The 25,765-nt window shown below is 36.5% G+C and overlaps 1 protein-coding gene across 9 annotated transcripts in view; it reads right to left on the bottom strand.

Annotated features, from left to right (window-relative positions):
- Window positions 1-25,765, bottom strand: part of CNTLN (centlein) — a 201,913-nt gene that overhangs the window by 120,482 nt on the left and 55,666 nt on the right. For all 9 annotated transcript variants that reach the window (XM_026097850.2, XM_064502786.1, XM_026097854.2 and 6 more), the window contains 2 exons: window positions 15,127-15,289; window positions 5,146-5,334 (listed from right to left, as the gene is read on the bottom strand). In XM_026097850.2, the coding sequence (XP_025953635.2) occupies window positions 5,146-5,334; window positions 15,127-15,289 (352 nt within the window). The remainder of the gene's footprint in view (window positions 1-5,145; window positions 5,335-15,126; window positions 15,290-25,765) is intronic.

Genomic DNA, 25,765 nt, shown 5'->3' with positions numbered 1-25,765 from the left:
TCCATTTTTCTTTCTTCAGTCAAAGCCCAAGCTTTCAAATGAATAGTAATAAGCAGTCCTTTGCCTTCCAGAAAAAATGTGCTGCAATATTACAAAATTTCAAATGTTCACTATGATTTGGAGACATCTTGTTTTACGTACAAGTAACTTTTTACCACAGTTCTTGTTATTGGTTTAAGAAAAAATACATTTTGGAGATATTTGTGATCAGTTTCAATGCATATTTAATAATTTGACTACTTCTAAAAACTAGATGATACGTTGTAGTGAGCTTTCACTTATAATATGTGCAAGACCAAAAAACATTTTACACAAATAATTCATCTTCTTTTTTTATGCTAAAGCTAAAACAAGTGCAACATTAAAAGCATTTGAGAAAGAATCAGCTTTAGTAACTGGATGATCCCAATTACAGAATAAATTTACAGAACCACAATTCAAATAGAGTATCTACCAGTTGCTATACTAGTATTATTAACAAGAAATAGAAAATTATGCCTCAGACTAAGTTTTTACTATTTCTATTTCAATCAACATAAGTCTTTTAAAGATTGTAATATATAAGATTAATAAACTGAAATCACTGATGCTAGAAAACCAGAAAGTCACACTCTGAAAACACAACTTGGAGGATTTATTCACGACAACACTGAATGCAATTTGTCTTGAAACATTTTATTTATATATTTCTCATATCAATCTTTCTCAATTCAACTTTAAGTTGCACACCAGCACACTTTATAATAAGTGTATTTGTGAGCAATTACTACTTTCATCAGTACTCCCATTCTGAAAATTTTTAAGAACGGCATAATGAGAAATTAAGAGTATGTTATAAAAGTTGCAAGAGCAGTATGTATTTAGAAAGTGTACATCTGTCAGATGTTACAGTTACAAATAAAAATATTTAATTGCCTGTTAATTATTGTGCTTCTATTGAGCATCATTTGTTAGTAGTCTTTGATGTGTCAAGCACTGTAGAGGTATAAAAGGTTAAAAGTCAAGACAGAAAGGACCGCTTTCGTTCAGTAAACATATTTAAATATTTACCATTCACAACAGTAAAAGTTATGGTGTATTAACTATATAACTAAATGTATGGCACATATTTCAGAGCTCTAAGTGAAACAGAATCAAAACAACAATTACAAGACATGAAATTAATCAACTCCCCACAGGCTTTTATTTTTAAAACTATGTAAAATGCTTTTGTTTTGCTCTTTTTTACTGTTTAGCATAAGCACAGATCTAAGTAAAAAGTCTTCCATATTCAAAGATGCCTAATGGCCTTGAGTAGAGGAAAGGTATGGGAAAACTGATGAATGTACACATACTAATGTGTAGATAAAAATTTACTGTAATGCAGATTCAAATTCTTCATCACACTTGACTAAAATCAGCTAAAAGTTTGCCGTCACTAACAAAAGTGCTACACTGACTAGAATACAATCACAACATCAAAAAGGCATATTTTACCCTTAACACATGAAAATCAATATAATCTCGCTAATAAACTTAATAATGCAATACTGATTTCTGTGTTCTAATTTCAACAGTAATAAAAATTCAAATCCAGAAAAAAGTCTGTGCTACCTATGCAACACTAATCTATAATCTTCTTGGCTACTGAAGTCTGTAGAGGATATACTAGTGCTGTTGACAAAGACTGTTAGCATGTTTGAAAAGAGAAACTATTAGAAACTTTCAGCACAGTGCTACTCTGAATAAGCTCAAGAAATCAGTACTTTATATCAACTAATTGACATTTAATTTCACCATTTCTTTTTTTAAGGATCATTTTTGAGGTGGTAACAGGACAACTCAACAAGAAGTGCATGTCTACAGTGTTTTGGTGTCCTGTTAATTTTATTCCAAAGCCATTCTGTTTGACTGATGTTGCAGTCATAGTCAGCACAGTAAGTCAGGATGTTCTTTTCAGCACGCTTAACTTCAGAACTTTACAAATGACCAGGATTCTGGCTAACTAAAAGATTGGAGATGTAATAATATATAATCACTTTCTTCCATGAAAAGACCTCACCTGTAGAGCCATATAATGATCATCCCCATCCCTATCCAACATTTACGTGCGGCAGTATGGGATATTTGGCTGTCGTCAAAATGCGGCCAACAATTAGCTTTATTACACATTCCCAAAAGGCATACTCTGGCATTTCAACTAGAGCAAGGTGACATGTCAGTGAAATTTAGAACGTTTGCTATAGGAGAATGAAAGAATGTTAATCAAGAAAAAATATTAAGCATGTTAAGCACATGTTGCTCAACACCTCCGTTCTCCTACAAATGCAGCAACTATGGTTAGCCACTTTCAGCTATCTACATTTCCTCCACTAGGATGCTGCTCCAATAACAATAATCATTTGTCTCATCATAGCTTGGGCTAAGATTAATCTATTTAGAAATGAAGTTTTACACATTGCATTTAGCTTAATATAGTATGTTCATCAGCTTAACCTGTCTCCTTTTGCTTCCTACCATGTGCTACAGTAACACTGATGAATATCTGGCTGAGCTCATTACATACAGACCACACAAATATTCAACTGATATTTTTCTGCAGAAGGTCAGATTGAATCCACGTTCACTAACAAAGCTGCATATATTTGACGTAATCATTGAAACTACAATTTCTCTGAATATTCTCTGACAAATACACTCCTTCAATTACGCTGGGAATAAGGAGAGTGCCAGAGAGTTTAAAATGCTGAGACAGGATCAAAATAGAAATGTAGCATGCAGAGAACAGAAGGCCATAGAAAAAAAATTATTTGCATCCATGATCACCAATGAGTAAATTAGGAATGTTCCACATTAGGATCTTTATTTACACAGACTATGCTGGATGATCTGCTTCAAATTCAAATGTCACTAGAAGGCAATATAGAATAAATAAATAAAAGAAACAGTAACAAGTCACCTGTCCTAAATGTGATTCATTTAAAAGATCTAAGGAAATCAAGTATGAAGTAGAAGAATTACTAATTGTAGATTGTCACTACCTTCTTAAAATAGTCTTAATTTTATTGTCACAAATTTACTGAAGTTCCCTGAAGAAGTAAACATGACAGACCCAAGTGAAATAGTCTACCTGGATTTGAAAAGGCTTTCAACAAAGTTCCACACTGAGTTCTCAAAAAAACCCAAATGCTGTATCTTAAGGGGAAAAATATTACAGATAAAAAACACTTTAATTATAAGAAATAAATAGTAGCAATAAATGCTTAGTTTACTCAGTGGGAAAGGTCATCAATGGTGTCCCACATGTTCCAAAAAATATATGTCCATAGCCATTTATATATGTGCATGTATATAAACGCATATGTATGTACAGAGATAGATATGTGTATGTATAGAGATATATATGTATATGTATGTGTGTGCATATATATACATACAGATAGACAGTGGGAGGAGGTTAGTGAAGTAACAAATTTGCTAACTATGCTAAGCTATTCAGGATAATAAAGACAAAAGCCAACACATAAGATGTAAACCAGGGCATGGTGATACTGTGTGACTGCAATAAACTTTCACAGAATATCCAGATTAAACAAAGAGTTGCTTATGGAGGAAAGCAATTCTAAATTCATGAAGAAAAAAAATGGCCTCTGTAAGCTCAGAAAATATAACCCAGAGTTACAGTAAACAGTCTTATAATTAAAAAAATAAATAGTCTGAGAGAATAACCTTCAAAAACCTCTTCAGTTTGGTACAAGGCCACAAAGACGACTAGTGTATTCAGAAATAAAGTCTGAGCATTCCAAAGCCATGATCCAAAGCTGTTTACAGCAGCAACAGCTTGGGATTAATGTTACATTTATAAGCTTACAAAAATCCACCAAAATGTTCAAAAATAGGAAAAATGTCTAAGATTTACAAAAGTATCAAGAATGTGTCACAAAGTCAGCACCCCACATGAAAGATTTTAAAGAATCTATTTTATTGTTTGTGAAACAAAATTCTGAGATCCTTAGATTAGGGGGAACTTTAAAAATCATACAAATACAGATTTAAGAATTTTATAATAAAGGATCTTAAATACTTAAGTAATAACTTGGATAAAGTTGGAACATTAACTCTGGAATGACCATCACGAAAAAATCCAGGACATACCACATTTTGCCATTTTTCTGTTTTACAGCAGATTGCTACTTAAATTTTGACAAATTAAACAATATATTTTAAAATTTAACCTTTTTTGAGTTCATGAATATGAACCTTGAGTACAGGTTTACCTTACTACCTGCCCTAAATGACGTTTTGCATTTAACAAGTATTTCCCATTGAATGTTTTCCCTTCTCTCCCTATTCAAAAGAAATGCTGGTAGAAATGATATACATAAACATGTCTCACCAGCAAGATGAAGAAAAAAAGAAAAGAATGTCTGTGTTTGCAACAGCTCTTAAGTCTTCATTAGTGGAAAACTCAACAACACAGGCTTTACAAAACCATTGCATGTAGACCATTTCAAGGCCCCTCAAACTCACTTTATGACTCACAAGTCATAAATCGGGCTTTGGAAAATCTCAGGGGTGAAGGGGCAATTCCCTAAGGAATTGCAAGATCTTAGACATTTCTGAAGTTGGAAGTCTGTTAATACACATCACGGATTTATTACTATATTTCCAAATGGTACATTAAAACTTAGAAATTCCTAGACAAACAGTTCTCCCTACCTAATATTTTATTTAGATCTATGATTCATTTGCAACCTTTAATCACATGGTCAGGAACAATGAAAACATCAGGCCCAATACATACTCATTTCTGCAAAGAAATTCAGAAATGTCACAGTTCTTTCCAGGAATTTCTTTCCAGGAACAAAATCATTATTTTGGTTTTAATTTTACTTTGATGCCTTTGTTCTTATAAATAAAGTAACAATCTGGTTGCATACTGACACTAACTGTCACTCTGTTTCTTTCCTAGGACAGATACAAATGAATTGCAAAAATACCTTCTATTAGCAACGCCAGCAGAAATAGTCATGCTGTTGTAGAAGCGCAGTCACACAAATCCTCCCCTCCCCGCTAAAGACAGTAATCTTTTCTAAAAGTGCCTTGCACGGAAGGTTAACTTAAAACGAGTAGAAATAATTTCTATCATTTTTAAAGTGGTCTCACCTGTTCTTCATGTTTTGGATTCTGATGTACTGCATTTAATGTATCACAAGCCTGCTGAAGTTGCTCTTCTAACTGACAAATCTTTTGATCTTTTCCAAGTAACTGATCCTGAAGAGAGGCATAGCTTCGCTGCAGCTGGATTTCACGTGTTTTAGCAGTTTCAAAACATAAAGTCAATTCATTATAGAGCTATTGGGGACGTAGCAAAACAAACAAACAAAAAAAACAGGATTAGAAATAACATCAGTGAAGATAACCGTATAAATAAAGGAGGAGACGAGGTATAATTTAAGTCACTTGGCCACAAAGATCACACTCTTTTTTGGTTTTGACAATTCTTTCACACTTGTCCTCCTGCCTCCAGTCATGCTCTATACATTTGTGAATAATAACTGTACCAGTAATATGAAACTTTAAACAGAACTTAGAGAGAAGTTTTTCCAGACAAGCACCATTTGCATTAGAATCGTAACAGTTTCAGCTGTTTTTAATAATGTTTATGAAGACAGACTGGCATCTACAAACCTAAAAATCAAGATATATTTCTTGAAGAGTTATATAAAATATAGAAAATTTAAAAATTTTAAAAAACCCTCTCATAGGGAAAATTTATATACCAAAGTAGATAACTAACTATACCATATATCACCCCTATCTTGTGTAGAATAATTTGATCTTTTAAAACCAACACTTTTAATATAGCTTAGATAACATATACCGTGAATTCAGTAATGCCCACTGCATTTTGAATAAAGTGTAAAATGGTTGTTTAAGTAAGTACTCTGTGGGAATTTTTTTGACATGAGCTATAAAAGCCAAAGATGTTACTAGAAATTCTTACCCTGACTGTTGTTCAATTGTTCTTGCTAAAACCAGAATATTGTACATACTCTGTATATATTCTTCTATCCCTTATAAGGGAAGTATTTCATACATACTAAGTACTTCTAGAACTACATCTAAGTAACAATTAGCAGTATGTGCCATGTGATAGACAAGTACAGAGAAAATTAATATTTCACAAGAAGAGTGGAAGAACTTAACAAGTACTCCATCCCTCCATTTTTACCTTTCTTCCTTAATACAAAAGACTGCAAACTGTTGAAAACAAAAACATGTTATAAAAAAGTTTCAAAAATAAAACCATAGTTAAATAAACGACAGTTCAAATTGTGAAGGAAATAACTGATTCTAAAGCTTTATTACACAAACATATTTTCTTCCGTCTCTTTTCATTCCAATCCTTCATCCCTTTGACTGCCCTTATTTCTCAAAATAAACAATTTTCCATCCGACAACTTAATTTAACATGAGCTAATCCACGCAAGAAGGTGCTTCCTCAGCTGACAGTTCTCTTTGGAGAGCTCACTTTTGCCACTAAATCCAAAAGAAACTAATTAAATATTTAAACTAGATTTTCAAAATCTATAAATAGTTTTCATATCCACCAGGAACAATGACATGTAAAAATGTTATTTACTCTTCACAGGGTCATTTTGTCAGCTTTACTTTATCTGCTACACGTGTCTTTCTTTCCTTCTGCCTGATACCTGCTTATGTGATTTAGAAGGTCAACTCTATGGAAAAAGTATCAAAACTCAGGTTTGCAAATGGCTTCCCTACCACTTTGTGGGCAAATCTGGTAACAATAAATCCCCTTCCTTTTTCCTTCCTCCTGTGGTTTTCTACTCCCATGGGCTCTCAAACTCCACTTAGGACAATGTAAATTATTTCTTCCTTGTCCACAAACAGACCAGAAACCATGTCTCCCAGGATTAACCTTAATTCTAAGGCCATATATTTTGATATGTTGAATGATTCTGAGTCTTAAAAGTTAAATTTTTACATTGAAAGTTTTGTACCTACTGAATCTATTTTTTTAAAAAAGCTTTCATCAGCTTTGAAAATAAAAGTTCAAAATTAGCTAGTCGTTTATGGAAAGCAGTATCACAGAGGAAAATAACTAGTTCATTTATCAAAAAACATGTATTTTTAGATAATGTCCTTCCATATGAATGGAATATCAAGACACAGTTACTTCCAGCTATAACTACATAAGCTCATTAGCTGGATCATACTGGTATGACAATTTGCTGGTTTTATGACTAACAGCACTTAAGTGGTCGTAATTATAGTATTTGAAAGGTAGCATCCTAGTAAGATGAATGGAGAACATCAAAAATATGATGCTTGTTTCTAGCTGGCAGAGATCCTTAGCAGCCACATCCCCTAATGTACCTAATGGGTATTTTTGATAGTCAGCATTTGTCAGGACAAGACAAATAGCATGTCTTTTTACTTGCATAAAGTTTTCCAACCTTTCCTGCTTTGAAAAACAACAACAGAATACATATATTTCCACTATAGTCAAAACTAGCTAAAAGCTACATGCAAGGAAAATTCATAGCATTCATCTTCTTTTACATTGAGTTTTATATAACTTTTCTAAACTTCAGTTTACTAGTTCATAGGACTGAGATTTGAAATAAGGTATTTAACATCAGGATAGCTGAAAAAGAAAAATATATCTGTAAGAAAGGAGATAGTTTTATCTGCTCTTCAGAGATTACTGGAACAGCTTACAGATTTCCATTTGGCTCCCTAACTTTTCATTTATGGTCACAATCACTGTTCTGTGGATTAAATACATGCTTAATGTCTATACGGGACTTTTTCCTCATTTTTTTCTGCTCATTTTGTCCCTGGTTTAGAAAACACACCCCATTTAGTCACCCTGCAATAATAGCTTGTGTCCCAGAACACACAGAATTGCACAACATGGTCAAACAGGTCTTCCATTAATAAAGCCGAAAACACATGCGAGGAGAGGCAAGATCTAAAAGGAAAATCAGAAGACTAGACAGGAAAAATCCAAAAGAAAGATGAAAACACAATAAACTATTTATCTCAGAAACAGCAAGCTTTGCAGAAAATGGGAGTGAAATCTGGGCTCTACAAAAGTCAGTGGTTATATTCTACATGAATGTCGTTAGGATGAGACATTTGCCCACAATAAATGAAAAAATTTGCAAAAGGCAAGAGTTGTTTACAGTATAGAGAGAAAAACAAAAATATTTAAAATAATTCTTTATACATTTTATGAAATTTGGTAGGTAGAAAAAAATGCAACAATCAGTGACAGAAAGCTGTGTTCTGCAAAAATTATTGCACAGGCTGTATTTTGAGAATCTCTTTCTGGTGCCTTAGACGCATGCTTTCTTCAACAGGCAACACAGACTGTTACAAGTAAAGGTATTTAAAAACAAACAAATAAAAAAGCTAATTATTACCTGAAATAAATTTGCTGTAGCAGATTTAGTCCATATGATGTAACAGAACTATTTATCAGTCAGGGAAGACATGTAACTTTGTTGAGTTACAAAAACTAGTGTCCACTCCTCTTTCTCAGCTACCCTAACAATTTCCTAAATTGATTTTACTGATTTTAACCAGAAAGCACTTCTGAATCTTTGAAGAGCTGCTTAAAACATGAAACTTCATTAGATTAACAGGTATGCCTAATGTCATCAAGTCATCTAAAAATACCAGGCCAAAGCTAGGATAATGAATCTTCCAAAATAACTGAAAGACAGGATTCCAAAGCCAGGCTGCAAGTGATAAAAGACTTGACAGTCTAATAACATTGGGATGAGGTAAAGTATGGAGATACATTAAATACTGGTTAAGAGGTTGAAGATTTGGGATAAGCGGAATGCTAAATACATAACGTAGTCACTGAAAATGCAGAAGACAGAATGAAGACTGAGATGGCAGAATTTGATAACAAAATTAAGTCAAGTCAGGCCAAAGAAAGCTGAGGAATTCCAATAAAACCTAACAAATTCCAATAAAACCTAACAAAATTAGATAATTAACCAATATTATCTATTGTATTATGCCTGTATTACCCAGAACCCAAGTGTAATTGAAAAGAATCTGTAGAGTGAAACAGTTGGCACTAAAACCAACACTCACAGTATACAGGTTTGAGGAATTTATGTTACACTAGGTTTAAACAGACCTTCTGCACTGAACACCAATTAACAACTGGGACACATTTTCCAGTTTCTTTTAATCCAAAAGGAATTCAGTTAATGCTCTCATAGACTATTCTGTGTTATCAATGAAAGTACAGATAGTGGGGACAGATGGGAGATTTCCTTCAAAAGTACACTCTTGTGAGGAACTAAAACGCTAAGGTAGATGCACCCATTAAAATGCAACAGTAGCCAATTAATATACACAGAATATAAAATGAATATTCTCCTCTATTAAATGATGTTAACCTATATGGTCACCATTAAGAAAAAGATGTGTCATTCCACAGAGCAGAATAAATGAACCTAAACATACAGTAATGGTACAAATGGAAAAAAAGCTAATCTAAATTAGGATACAGTAAACCTAAAAGGGAAGCTATTATAGCACCATCACAGAATTTCATGTTATAAGATCATATTGTTTACGAGAATTTGAAAAGATCAAGGACAGAAACCAGCTGGAGAAGCTCTAGGATGAAACTGAATAGGCACTCCAGACACAGACAGTAAACAGCACATTCAATGCATTCAGTATTAAAATGGAAAAGCAGAAGCAGTGTAGTTTTTTAACAAGAGACAGAGCAATAAAAAAAATTAAAAAGGGGACAAAAAAGGGACAGAATGGATATAAATAAGATCAGACAGGATGGGGGTAAGAGTAACTAGTACAAGCTAAATGAGAAGAAATGCTTTCCTCAAAGTCATGGTACTATGTAATTACAAATGCTATAGCTGTTTTGGAAATGCATGCAAAATTGGATTCTTTAGCTAGATATATGCTCAAAAATAACCAAAAAGACGATAAAGGAAAAAAACATTTTGGTCCCCTTGATTTGTGTTGCTACCAGGAAAAGTTCAACTCTAAAGTCCATTTATTTCAAGGAATCAAGTATATCACCTGCTTACCTGATTGAGAAAATATTTATGCCACTATTGTAGCCTTCCAGCATCCATCCATCTTATCAGTTTTGTGCAACTCCTTGTGCTGATATTATCCTCTAATGTGGGGCTTGGCTTTTTTTTTTTTTTGAATAGATAAAACTGACATATTTCTCTCATGAAGAGTGTACAACAGCAACTACTTCTACGTGAAATGTTGCCAAACCCCATTTAGGTCTCTTCTCCTGTATAGTATACTGTCAGACAATATTCAGTAGGCTTGTGAAGAATACCAGTCACAGCTAATGCAAAAAAATTTAATAATTCATATTGCAAATGGTTAGTTTAAAATCCACTATTGTGAGACTGATCTGATTAGATGGAAAATTCAGTAGTATTTAGATCTTATAACTCTAACTCAGATCAAAGTAGTTTCTAAAAAAGTATTCAAATAAGCTTAATATTAAGATTTTTCTTCCTTTCCTGGTGTTTTGATCCTTTTGCACCAAGTCTCACTACTTGACCTAAAATCCTTCATCTATATTTTTTACATTGTAAAAAATACCACATCATCGCCAGAAACATTAGATGCTGATTTGCAAACATTAGTGACAAATTTAGAATTAGAGATAACTTGCCTCATTTTTAAAAAATCTAAATATTTTACAATTCCCAATCTACAAAAATATGCACAGGAACTACGGCACACATTAAGAATCTCAGCACCGGATTTTTTTCAAGCACAAAAATCACAGCCTGTGAGCGCAGAGTTTAACATCATCCCAAGAGTGCCGTACCTCTACAGAAGATTTCTTCATCTTTATTATATAGGCATGTCTGATGCCAAAGTCCAGCTGATATTGTATGACTGACTGTATTGATATTTGATGTAGAAGAAATAAATAGAATAGATAGAATAACCTAATGAACACGCTTCCCAACAAAAGAAAAGAGTATCAGAACATGAACTACAGCACGAGATCACATAAGCAAATTGGACTAAAAAAAAAGATGATTCACTTATTACTGACTTTGACTTTGGTATAGTTGACCAGACAGTTGACCAGACAGTCAGCTCTCTCAGCTCTTACCTTGTGTGAGAGAACATATGTATCTTTTCCCAATTTGAGGAAGAAGCTGCATTATTACTACTATTTATTGATGTACATGGTCTTAGTTTTTCTTTTGTGAATTTAATACTACTTGCATAAAAATATAATAATCATAACTGTGGTTGCTGCAGTCCCGAAAAAGACAGAAAAGGTGAAATTTAACCGTAAAAAGGCAAGGCCAGTAACTTACTATTTTTACGATTTCTCACGCTTGAAGGAAGGTAATCTCTCTCTATACAGTGACACTGTGAGCTATGACACTACGAACTGGCAAGGCAACTTCAGCCACAAAATTAATCAAATCATATAAAAATGTATCTGATGCTATCCTATTTTCCATCTACTTCCTTGTGTGCTTGATGCATATTTCTGCAATGCCTCATAATGTGCAACTATCACTGTGCTTTCTAATCTTGTCAAAAACCTAGCTATTAAGCAACACTTCTCTTCATCACAGACATCTACTGTATCACTATCCACCGTATCCTGTATCTGCTGATTGAAGAGCAAATCTGAGTTCCAGGACACAAATCTGATTTCCTATTTAATATCAAAGAATGGTATTTCTATCTGTCTTACAGAGCCTTTGATCAATAGATTTCTAATCAGTATGATTAACAAGGAATCTAAAGGCAACATCAGACCAAAGGGAAGTACTGCATTATGAAAACAAAGGCCCTAACATGTAAATTTAAGAAAACTGTGGTAAGCTGGCTAAGAAGTTCAGAATCTTTTCTTGGCTTATTATCCCTAGTATTGATTGAAGTCTCTCCACCTTAAATTGCCGGTGAGGACAAATCTATTGAGTCTTATTAAATCCAGCAAAGGAATGAAGTCCCCTGAGTATTTGGGACCACTCAAACAGATGCTATACATTTTAGAAAAATATTCCCTATCCGTGATGATGAGAACTGTAGCTGCAATAAGAAATAGATATCTATTTGTTTCCATAAATGGTCTAACCTAAACGAGTTATTGTAGAATACAGCATCCTTAAAATTTGCATGAATAAAGAAAAAAACAAAGGAAAAAGTAGGAGTATGTCAATAAGTCCATACAACTTGATAAAACAGATTACACATCTTCACATGTGTGCCCCGCCCACTATAGCTGGACTTGGAAAAGAATTCATGGTCCTCAACAGATTTACACGAAACCCAGTGAAGGCTCATGACATTTATCTGGTTTATCAGAAATGCAATTTATTTTACTGAGCCAACTGTTTCCTACTACACATTAACATCAGCGCAAAGAGCAGTTCTTCCTAATTGGCAGACTGTTAAGATGAACTTGGAATATGTCAGCCAACCACACTGCCTGAGCTACAGCATACACTGCCTATCTGACCACTAACAAAGAGGTCATTGATCTTCCTGTAAGGGACAATATATCATAGGATGTACACGCTGATAGGCTCAATGCCATTTGGAGCAATAGGAAAATATTCCTTTGTGAATATGTCTATGGAATAGCTGACACATCCTTATCTAGCTGTTGCAGCCAGCATATTATTAATGCATGGGAGACAAACAGAAGGCACATGTGTTTGGAATAGTTTGCCTTCCTGTTTCAAGGAAAATACAGGCATTTGTATTATTTTATGGTTGCTGAGTTTTCCAGAGGTCTACTGTGACTTCAGCAGGACTGTGCCTCTTATGATTTGGAAACTGTGTTACTTTGAAACAGTTAGAGTGGACATTTTATGCAGTTTACTAATCAAAGTACAGAACAGGAGGTCATGACATTGGCAGAAACTCATCCCTTTCCCCTGCTAAAGTTAAGTTCTTTCACCTCAATTTGCCACACATATAAGAAGATCCATTGCATTTTGACTTACGAAACACAACTCCATTTCTGCATATTTTTACAAAGACCAAAAGGAGCAGACTGTTTCCAGGTGCATTGGATGTTTTGACCAAGAGAAATACCAAAAGACAGCTTATCAGTTCCACCAGTCATTTTGTCGGAGTGCACGGGCTGTCTTTAGGTGCTTTAAAATGCAAATCTTAGTCCTCTAAGTTGGAAAAATACTGAATTCAGCACCTCCAAAAGAACACATTTCAGGACCATCTGTGAGTTGGAAGTATTTGGCAGGTAACAAAAAAAGGGCTTATCCTCAAAAGTGTAATATCTGTTCTCGTTGTGCCATCAGGTAAGCTGTCATGGTAGGTTTTATCTCCTGCTAGGAAAGGCTGAGAAATGTTAACTAGTGTTCTGGAGCAGCCATGAATTTTGGGCCAAACCTAATTTGTAAGAGGCTTGCCATTATAGTTATATAAGTACAGGTATACCCACCCCTTTTTTCTAATATTAAGTTTATTATATATATTTATATATATAATATATTATATATTATATGTATATTATAAGTTTATTAATATTTTTCTAATATTAACTTATACTAGCAAAAAGTATTTTTCATAGTGCAAGTTCAACTCTTCCCTGAAATAAGCAATACTGGTAAATCCACAAATATACTGTATAAATTTACCTACAGGGTCAGTTTTATCATGCCGCAGAAAAGTCTCACCATATTCTAATTTGATTTTCTTTCATATTTCGTAGAACTAGTCTTAGAGAAATACTGTCTTAGAAACACTGAGGAAGAAGCGGGTTACCTTCATTGAGCCTTTTTTTTTTTTTGAGTGACTCCTTCAAAGGCACCATTTTGACAGCTGTAGAAGCATTGACTAGAGGATGAAAAAAGAAGGAAGTAGCAATGCCTGATTCTTACATTCAGTACAAGTTTTTGATTATTTTAAAAGATTTTTCTGTAACTTACTTTGTCTCATCCTAGCTAGATGAACTTCCCCTGCCTTCTACATGTTCTGAACAATTCTGATGGAAGTCCACCTGTTGCTAGCTGGCCTACTGTCACAGTAAATAAAAGAATAAAAGATTTAATGTCTAGGAACAGAACATACAGTGTATGTTTATGATGTACTGATGCATAGTTAGGTACACAAGAATATGCTGAGCATTAAGTGGTATCATATGCTCACCAGGCATACCCTTAAAAATCCAGTACTGATTTTTGCTTGATTTAGGCCCAGCTTCACAATTTCATCACAAACTACATACTCTAGGGAGGGTGATAAAGTGGAATGCCTGTTGTTTGAAAAGGCACTGACAGTACACAATTTGAGAAACACTCCACGATTGGTAGAAGGTACGTGAAAGTTGTATATACCTATGTCTTCTTCTTTCTCAATATTTCTAAAAAGGAAAGAAACATATCTTCTGTATTTCATACAGACTGAAAACTGTATCATAAGTTACCACCAAAAAGAGAAATTCTGAGTAGTGCACATATGACATTTCTTCAGGACTGTCACTATTAGCACTAGCTAGCTAGCACTAGCATTCATCAAAATACAAAATCTGTTCTATAAATATATATATATATAAAGAGAGAGAAAGATGTAGTTACAAATTTTTGAATTAGTTATCCATCTAAAAAGCTATCACAGTAACAGTTTTTTCAATTAATTATGCTACAGGAGATTTTGCATCTGGGTTGAACAAAACAAAAAAACCTTTAAACCAGAAAGACTGTTTAAGATTTACAGAAATATATGATTTATGAATGAAGGGAATTTCAAAATCCAATCAAAATCAAATTGGAGAATTTAATGATTGAAACATCTAGAAGAGAAAGAAGAAAAACAGAAAACACAAATTACATGAAGAAGTTGTTATGCTTGGCAATTCACTCCTATTTTTCTTCAAATGCAAGTAAATCTTACTTTTTAAAGATTGATTAATTCAACATAAGAGGCCACATATGGTGGGATGTAATTAGGGCAAAAGAGGCCTGATACTCTACCAACCAGATTTTGTTAACAAGGATCTCTGAAAGGATGCAACACCACACAGTTCTTTGATTATTCTGCCTATTGTCACAGGGCAGATAGATATTAAAATTAACTTTGTGATCATAAAAGACATACTTTTTGATACGACATTGTTTCAGCTGTATGGGCATCTTCTTGATCTTTCAGTACTTTTTGTGCATCTGTATTAAGAACCTGAAGCTGCTGGATCAGCTCAGCCTGCTGTGCTGTATGCTCAGAGTTTTGTCTGTAAAGATTCTGCAGCTCCAGTAACTCTTTCCTGCACAAAGCAAGCAATAACGAGAAATTAAGACAAGAACAACAATGATCTCAGTTAAACAACTGTGTTCAGATAATTTTATTCCAGATAATGAGCTTCCTATGTTTACGATTTTTCTATTTTTATATAATTTTTCTATTAAGTGCCTCATAAACATTAGAAGTTACATATACATTTATTGCATACTTTTGAAAAAAAAATCTACAAAACGTGTTCCAAAACAGAATGTCTTTCATTTTTCCTTTAATGCTCTGTCAGCTCTAAAATAAATAGATTTTCATTACTGCATTGACACTTTCTAACCAATATTCAGTTAACTCTTTAGCAGTTACGTGTCAAAATGTAGAAAATTTAGAACACAAGACTGTAAGGAAAATTTAATATATTTTTTAAACTAGAAATATCACAATAAAGATAAAAGTTTTTCTTAATTGTATAATGTGGGTAATGTTATTCTCTTTTCTAAAATGGATCTGGTATTTGAATATGTGAAGTACGCCTTCTGAAAATTTATTAAAGGACATTTTGTCTGTGGGTACAGCATACCTCAGTAACTACAGGGCAGGTGAGGAGACTTTGGTATGTATTACATAATAATGGTAATAGCCCAATATTGAAGAACATTTAAGGACAGGCTTCCTTTACAGTATTTAAGTCCCAATGTTTTCAGTAAGATGTAAAATAGCACGTCAAAACCTAGCAAGGGTAGAGTTGCAGTAAGAAGAACATTTTAAGTACCAGCAAAAAAAAAAAAAAAAAAAGTACAACTTCAGCATGGAGTTCATATGTACTAGTTTAATTCTGATCACAAGCACCCCAAAAGGAATGAGGACATAGCGATACATTAGCACTTTCGAACACCATGCATATCAGGCTTCCATCCCAGCACTTCAGTTCTATCTCCCTGATTGTCACTAAACACCAGAAAATGACACATTTGCACTGCATTAAAGCCCAGATTAAATAAATCTAGCAGTTTCTTTAACCAGACCCTCACTTTATTGTAAAAGGGAAAAAATAGGGTAAATGTTGAACCCTCAGATACTGTTTGAAATGTTGGTAGTAACCGCTACCAAGAACACTTCTCTTGTTAAAGCTTTCTAATTTATATGCAAACATCAATGCAGATATTGCCTGCATGTGTCTCAGGTGTCACCTGAGACTGCACAATATTGTGTGTTCTCTGATGTACCACCCACAAAGTTTACTAACATCAATAGGAATCTTTCTGTTGACTTCATCAAGCTTTGAGTCATACCCTGAAGTGGGGGCCAACCCTTGCAGCCATCCAAAAACTGCAGCACAGTAGAATGCAGCTACTTTGCTCATGCTAAACTTTCAAGGGGATCTTAACGATTTTTAAAAATAAGAAAACCCAGATACAATAGCATGTTTTAAAACGAAATTACACTTAATCTCTTCATACATATCTCCTAACTTACTGTATTTTTTGCTTTGAATAGCAAGTTACTCAAAGCAAAAAAGTTGCAATCATGAAAATCTTAGAAACACAAAACCACACAATTCCTGAAAGAAAAATTCTGTATTCAGCTTATAGTTAAATTACAACTACTTTTATCCTTTTCAGTGAATGAAATACTATTTTTACATTGTAATTCCACAATGGGAGCTTTCTTTTATTGCATTTTTATACAGGAATCAGGAAATGATGCTCAATTTCAGCAGTCATTATTAAGCATCAACAGCACAATGCAAATACATTCGCAGAATAAAATATCTGACAATCTGATGAGGAGAACTTTAAACTAGGAACAACAGGGGAGGGAAATGACAACCAACAATCAAGTGTGGAAGTTGTGGACTAGCTTGGCAAGCAGAGGATGTAGAGTGGTGTGGATGGGAGAAACCTCAAGATCAACTGAGCAGGGCCCAAGGGGGACCACCTCAAGTGCATGCACAAAAACAAGGCAGAGCTAACAGGACAGCACTACGGGTGAAGCTCACACAATTCTGGTAAAGGAGTACAACTTGGTGCTGATATTAAATGTCTGTACATCCGTGCACACAGCACAGAGCAAGCAGAAGGTGCTGGGCTATGACTCATAGAAACCCTGAAGACATGGTAGAACAGCTCACACCATTGGACTGCTGTAATGAATGGATATGGGCTCTTTAGGAAAGACAAAGTAGGACAGTGAGGAGTCACCCTCTAAGTGAGAGAGCAGCAGGAATGCCTGGAGCTCTGCCTGTGGAAAGATGAGTGGCCAGCTCAGAGCTTGTGCGTCAGGATTAGCAGGAAGCCCAAAACAGGTGACAGTGTGGTGGGTTTCTACTATATACCACCTGATCAGGAAGAACAAGCACGAGGCCTTCTTTAGACAACTGGAAGAAGCCTTATGTTTGCAGGCCCTGGTCCTCATGGCCAACTTGAGTTCCCTGTTATGTGCTGGAAGGACAAAACAGCAGGGCACAAGCAATCCAGGAGCTTTCTGGAATGCATTTATGACACCTTCCTAACACAGGTGATAAGGAACTGAAAAGGACAGGTACTCTGCTGGACCTCATGCTTAGAGCCAAGGAAGGACTGGTCAGGGATGGGGAAAGCCTCGGCTGCACTGACCATGAGATGACTGAGTTCAGAATCCTGAGAGGAAGGATCGAGGCAAATAGCAAGCTCACAACCCTGAACTTCAAGAGAATAAACTATGGTGTGTTCAGGGACCTGCTTGGAAGAATCCCATGGCACACAGCCCTTGAGGGAAGATGGGTCCTGGACAGCTCATTGATTTTCAACAATCACCTCCTCCAGTCTCAAAAATAGTCTATCCTGATGAAGGGAAAATCAAATAAAGGTGGCGGGAGGTCTGCCTGGACGTATGAGGAGCTCCTGACTAAACCCAAATTTTAAAAGGAAGCATACGAGAGGTGGAAGCTAGGACAGGTGACCCAGGAGGAATGTACAGACACTGTCCAAACATGTAAGGAGGCAGAGGGCTTAGGAAAGACAGAGCCCACTGGTGTTGAACTTGGTGAGGCGAAGGGCAACAAGAAGGGTTCCTACAAATACAGCAGCAGCAAAAGGAAGACTAGGGAAAATGTGGGTGTGCTGCTGAATGGGACAGGAGAGTTAGTGACAAAGGACACAGAAAAGTTTGAGGTACTTGCAGACTCACATGATTGCGGTTGTAGGGACATTTGGAGATCATATAGTCCAACCCCCCTCCTCAAGCAGGGTGACCTAAAGCACATTGTCAAGGACCTGTCCAGATGGTTTCTGAATATCTCCAAGGATGTAGACTCCAAAACCTCTCTGGGCAGCCTGTACCAGTGCTCAGTCACCTTCACAGGAAAAAATTCTTTTTAGATGCAGGGAGTTTCCTGTGTTTCAGTTTGTGTTTCAGTTTCACTGCCTCTCATCCTTTCACTGAGCACTGCTGAAAAGAGTCTGGCCCCATCCTCTTTTCACCCTTCCCTCAGATATTTATACACATTGGTAAGATTCACCCTCAGCCTTCTCTGCTCCAGACTAGACAGGCCCAGTTCTCTTGCAGGAGGAAAGGCTGTGAAACACTCCAGTCCCTTAGTGGGGGGGTCATTCATGGGACTCGCTCCAGTAGTTCCATCTCTCTCTTGTACTGGGGAGCCCAGCACTAGACACAGTACTCCAGGAGTGAATACAGGGGAAGGATTACCTCCCTTGACTTGCTGGCAACGCTCTTCCTAATGCAGCCAAGGATACCATTGGCCGTCTTTGCCACAAGGGCACATTGCTCACTCGTGGTCAACGTGGTGTCCATTGGGACACCCAAGGCCTCCTCTGTGAAGCTGCTCTCCAGCAGGTCAGCCTTCAGCTTGTCTTAGTGCATGGGGTTATCCCTCCCTAGGTGCAGAAATTGGCACTTCCTTTTGTTGAACTTCATGATGTTCCTCTCTGCCCATTTCTCCAACCTGTCAAGGTCCCTCCAAATGGCAGCACAACCCTCTAGTATATCAGCTGCTCTTCTGAGTTTTGTATCATCAGCAAACTTGCTGAGGGTGCACTCCACTTCATCATCGATGAGTAAGTTGAACAGGATTGGACCCACTATTGATCCCTAGGGTACACTGGTAGTGACTGATCTCCAACTAGACTCTGTGCCACTGATAATAAGCCTCAAAAGCTCTGCTGTTCAGCCAGTTTTCAATCCACCTCACTATCTGATCATCTAGCCCAAACTCTATGCCTTCTTCACCTTCATCTTTATTGGTAAAATCAGCCTTCAGCAACCCCAGATCCCCTATGACCAGTGGGAGGGTCTGGAGCAAGGAAGACACCCTTGGCAGAGGAGGATCAGTTTAGAGAACATTTAAACAGACTGGACAGACACAAGTCCATAGGTTCTAATGGGATACACCTGTGCTGAGGGAGTTGGCTTGATGTCATTGAGAGATCACTCAATTCTCTTTGAGATATCACAAGGATTGGGGGAGGTTCAAAGAGACAGGACAAAAGCATTTGTCATGCCACAATCTTCAAGGAGGAGGACCTGGGGAACTACAGGCCTGTTACCCTCACCTCAATCCCTGGAAATATGATGGAGTAAATAATCCTGGAAACTATTTTCAAACACATAAAGGACAGGATGATGATTGGGAGAAGTCAGCATGGATTTTCATTAGAGAAATCATGCTTAATCAACCCGGTAGCACTCTATGATGAGATGACTGGCTCAGTGGATGAGGTGAGAGCAGTGCATGCTGTTTATCCTGACTACAATAAGGCTTTTGACAATGTCTCCTGTAACATCTTCATAGACGAACTGATGAAGTATAGGCTAGACAAGTTGGCAGTAAGGTGGACTGAAAACTGGCTGAACTGCCAGGCTCAGAAGTTTGTGACCAGCAGCATCAAGTCCAACTGGAGGCAATCACTACAGGTATACCCCAGGGGTCAACAGTGGGTCCAATCCTGTTCAACTTATTCATTAATGATCTAGATGATGGAGTGAAGTAAACCCTTCGCAAGTCTGCAGGTAATAGCAAGAAGTGGCTGATACATCAGAGGCCTGTGCTGCCATTCAGAGGAACCTCGACAGACTGGAGAAATGGACTGACAGGACCTTCAGAAGTTCAGAAAGGGAAATGCCAAGTCCTGCACCTAGGGAGGAATAAACCCATGCACCAGGACATGCTAGGGGCCTGCCAAAGAGTAACTCTGAGAAGAAGGACCAGAGGATCCTGGTGGACAAGGTGAAACAGGAGCCAGGAATGTGCCCTTACATCGAAGAAGGCCAACAGCCTCCTGGGCTGCATTAGGCAGAGGGTTGTCAGTAGGTCAAAGGATATAATGCTTCCCCTCAGCACTGATAAGGCCACATCTGAAGTGCTGGATCCAGTTCTGGGCTCCTTAGTACAAGGCAGATGTTGACATACATGAAGATGACTGAGGAACACGAAGATGACAGGAGCAGGGGACTGGAGCACCTGACATACAAGGAGAAAGCTCTGAGAGCTGGGACTATTCAGCCTGCAGAACTGAAGGCTCAGGGGGATCTCATCCATCACCTGATGGAGAGGGAGTAAAAAAGAGAGAGATGGATTCTTCTCAATGGCACCCAGCAAAAATGGACACAAATTGAAATACAGGATATTCTCTTTAAACGTACGAAAAAACTTTTTTACTGTAAGGATGAGCAAATATTGGAACAGGTTGCACACAGAGGTAGTGGAATCTTTTCAGGTGTTCAAAACCTGATTGCATACCATCCTGTGACACTTCCTCTAGCTGACCCTAGTTGGAGGAGGGAGGTTGGACTAGATGACATGCCACCCTCAGTTGTTCTGTGATTCTGCCAATAACTTGCTTGGAGTACACTCAAAGAACATTCTAAAGCAACCTCAAAATAATTGGAAAATTAGTTAAAAGATAAAAAAATGTATTTCTGATCAAAATATTTATTAATACATTTACTCAAATCAGCAAACTACTAGGTACTCTATTATAGGGACACCTTCTGTCACTGCAGCAGGATAAGGATGCCAGGTCCTAAATAAAATTGTCTCAGGCAAGCATGTAACAGAAGAAATAATCAAAAATTGTAAATTGGATGCAATAAAGCTCATGATTAGCTTTTTAAATAGATATGCCTTTACATGTACACACACATACAAAAAGATATAGGATGAAATGTAGAATATATAAACTATATGAGGGTGGGTACATACATACATGCAGCATATAGACACAAATATAAGCACATACTGAAAGAAATGTTGCAATATACTAGGCACAGTAAACAAACACAAACATAAGAAAAAAGTCATCATCAGCAACATTATAAGAAAAAAAAAAAAGCTAAGTACCAAAGTCAGAACACCTGCTAGGTCTACTTGTTACTTTCTTCCCCCTCCCCCTCCATCCCAGTAAAGAAACATACCATGATACACTCAGAGGTAAATTCTGCCCTGATTTTCACTCCATTTGGCACTGAAGCCACTGGATATCACTGAGAAAAAAAACTGTCCGTAACCTAACATTTCAATACCTATAGAGTGCTATAAATACTCAGGTTTTGCTCAAGTGAAAATAGAAGAATAGAACTAAATCATTTTAGCCACAAAAGTAAGGTTGCAATAACATCAGTGCATTTGGCTTTAAACATTACAAGTATTTTTTTTAAATTACTTCCTCATGACCATTTTGGAATTACAGGAAGACCAGAGCTTCTTTTAATCAGGAACAAACATGGAAATCTGATCACATACATACCAGAACAAATAACAGAACAAGTAACTTTATAATTTAAGAAAAATTAAAAATGAGTTACCATAAGGATATCAGTTGAATACAAAACAAATCAACAGACATAGAAAAAATAAATAATTGTCACCAAAAAAAAAAAAAAAAAAGGCATGACATTCACTGAAGTTTCCTAAAACTAATTCTAGGAAAGACCAGTATCAAAAATACTCCCTTCTCCTTCAAGTTTATGATGTACATATATACAATTCAGAATAATTTTTTAAACGTACTCCAAAATCTTTTGAACTAGCTACATCTCTCTGTCTTGTGGCTACTGCTTTTTATGACTTTGTGAAAAACTTGGAAGAATAGAAGGGGAGGAAAAAAAAGAGTCAATGAGAAAGGAAGAGATAATGTGGATCCTAATTAGTTCAGTCCAGAAGGAACTGCTTACCAGTACGAACTTGGAGATAATATCTGAGCAAGTTGGATGCTATTAATGAAATACAGGCCCTCATTCAAGTCAGGGACTCAGAAATCCAGCACATTTTAAATATTTTAAATACTATAGCAACTAGGTGCCAGCAAATACTTCCAAATAAAAACAGCCAAGATGTCACAATGCTAAAGCAAAGCTGTAAATAAACCTGTCCTGAAATTGTTTTTAAATACCTAATTTAGTTTTGCAGAAGACCATTCCAGATTAAAATCTTCTTGTGAACTCCTGAACAAAGAATTCTTGCACAAACAGAACACAAGGACATCCCTAGGAGCAGCTTTCAAACTAAATCGTAACAAACTATTTAATGACTCCACCACTGCAATTATACACACTGGAATGCATTTAACCTAGATTAGAAGGAAAAAATATGGAAGATTTCCATGTTTGACCAGATTCAAGCAATACTTTTCACTTGGGAATAACAGATTTGTCCAGATCATGTATGCCCAGAACATTCTTTTAAAACGTATTTTACATCATGTTCTAATTGATACACAAAAAAGTCCTTTAGATCAACCCAAAAAAGCTTTTCTTGGTAAGGGTGAATTACATACATATTAAACCATACACAGCTGGATTCATATTCTATCTCTGTCACGCTTAGAAGAGTTCTGTAAAATTGTACCACACAGTTCCTCTGGAGCCAGAAAACGCAGGCTGGACCTCCTGCAACTAGCTGGAACCATGAATAGGGACACTCTTACTAATACCAAGGCATGGAGAAGTCAAATACTGAGTAAGACTTATCATTAGCTATTACTTACTCTTCTTGTTTTCAAATTATTTGTCAAATTTGAATTTCACTGATCTCTAATGCTCACTCAACCTGTATCTAAACTCAGCTGTTTGGCTGCCTTCCAGCATACTTCCATTTAAATATTTGACATGATTACACAGAACTCAGGAGGTGGCTGAACTAACTGGAAGAAGATGCTGAGGTAGAGTCTACCTTTCACAGTAGAGGGATGTGTACTTAACAACTTGATAGGATTACTTTTCAGTCCATGTTAGTAACTAAATTGCAATTTTTTTTAAAAACATTAATTACTGGGGAAAAATTAATATCATATTTCAGAAACCTTTAAAAGGGATGTGTAGATGTCATACTGATAGAGCCATCTAGTCATGAATGGGGTCTCCACAATAAGAAGTTATGTCACAGAATCACAAAATAGTTGGGGTTGGAAGGCACCTCTGGAGATCATCTGGTCCAACCCCCCTGCTCAGAGCAGAGTCAGCTACAGTACGTTGCCCAGGGCTGTGTCCAGTTAGGTTTGAATATCTCCAAGGACGGAGACTCCACAACCTCTCTAGGCAACCCATTCCTGTGTTTGGCCACCCTCACAGTGAAAAAGCATCAGTCAGTGGTGTCACACGCCATCGTTTGAATACTGGCCCACCACTACTTTGCTAGGTTCAGGAATTAAATGTTTGGAAGAATGTATAAAAACAAGACTTTCCCAACAGTAGAGCCAGTAAGCAGAAAAAATGCCAGCTGACACACCAGAAAGATGTAAAGGACAACTGCATACTACCATTGTGTAATGATACAAGTACAGTTTAAAATGAGGTACTTTAGGTACCAGAAACAGTCTTGTTCCAGTAGAAAAAAGGAGATCATCTAATCATGAGCCTTATGCTCTCACGGTTAGACTGCTGAGGTACCTAAGCTTGCTCCTTTAGAGACAGAGATCTTTTGTCAAACAACGAAGACATTACATGAAGACACTACAAATAGGTGTGCAGACTCAGAGAGATAACTTATGCTGGAACAACAGTATTTTAGATTAATACTACTGATTAGGGTAGAGATAGCTCAAGTACTTGATGAATATCAATACTGAATACAGCAAACCACACATCTCGGTGAGTCAAGACCTTACCCATTTTGCGGTTAGTATTCCATCAGAGCTCTGTGCCAGCAAGAGATACACCACTGTGCACTGAACAGTAATCACAAAGTTCTAAATCCTGACATTTAGCACAATTTTAAAACAAAAGTCAAAAAAATACATTGGAATTATTTTTGAGAGATAAACAGCAAGATTTTCTTGTCTTCAAAAATAAAAACACGGAAAGGCTACCAGGGATTCTGAACAGATCCAGCAAATCTGCACTCAATATGAGCATGCACAAAAAACCCCCAAGGAAGATGCATTTGGGGCTGCTTGGGGAATCTGAAATTAAACCCAGTGAGACCAAAAGTGCTTTGCAAAAATAAAGCCAACAAAGAAAGGCGGCAGCTTCTTGAAGACATCTGCCATACAGGATGGACCCCTCCACTCTCCCCCCAAAAATTCTTTTCCCAGACATCTTAGAGGATTTATTTTCCACACCAAAGAGACAAGCAGAAGCCCGTGTCAGACTTTTACTGACATTGGTGCTACTTTCCAAAACACCTGCTGTTCTGTGGGACCAGTGTTGGAGCAGAATTGACTACTTCTCCAAAATTTTTATCCCTGTTAATTTACTGGAACAGACTGGCACTTAGAGAAAATAGTTCTCTTAGCGACTACAGACATAGTTCCTGTTTAACTAAACAGACTTCTTGCTAACAAACTATCAGATTTGCAGAACAGAGCAAGAAGTTACGACCTCACAAGGAACAGAGCACCAACCAGTATGCACCTAGATCTTCAGAGAGTTTCCTTTGCAATTGGTTTGAGAATCTAGTGTAAGAAGAACTCCAGACAGTGTTGTCAAGTTACATACATGTCCACTGAAAGAGAATATGCTTCTGTTTTCCTGTATCTGCCTATAATGTATATGAAATATGATACCAAATGAAAGCAGCCAGATTCCCTCCTTTCTTCCTCCAGAGCACATTCCTAATTATTAGCGTGTACTGAGTTTAGAGTATCACACTGTTTAGTATTGGAGTGTGGTCTGCTGTCAAACAAAAGGTGGAGGGGAGGGAGGCGGACGGGGAGGGGACGGAGAGATTTGCTAATTAGGGCAGTTTGTCATTTTTAGCTGCAAAAGCTTGAAGTGGATGATGGGAAAGTGGAGGTAGTAAGGGAGAGGGGCTATTTTCTGTACTACTTGTAGAAGAATTTTCTGCCAGAATAGAAGCATAAATGAAAATTCAATGTCATCTTTTGTAAGATGAAGTTTTAACCAAGGGTAACTGAACATCTTTTTAACAGTTAAAAAACCAAAAAAACCAAAGAAACACTACAATCACAATACCAATATGGATCCAAGACAAACTGTTTTGACTTTTAAAAATTAAGAACCAGAAGAACACCAATCTTATCTATGTGCTGATAAACCTATGCATTCATATATAATA

Source organism: Dromaius novaehollandiae, chromosome Z (genome assembly GCF_036370855.1).
Source record: "Dromaius novaehollandiae isolate bDroNov1 chromosome Z, bDroNov1.hap1, whole genome shotgun sequence".
Classification (NCBI taxonomy): Eukaryota; Metazoa; Chordata; class Aves; order Casuariiformes; family Dromaiidae; genus Dromaius; species Dromaius novaehollandiae.
The sequence above is the reverse complement of the archived record's forward strand: the minus strand, read 5'-3'. Positions and strand labels throughout refer to the sequence as shown.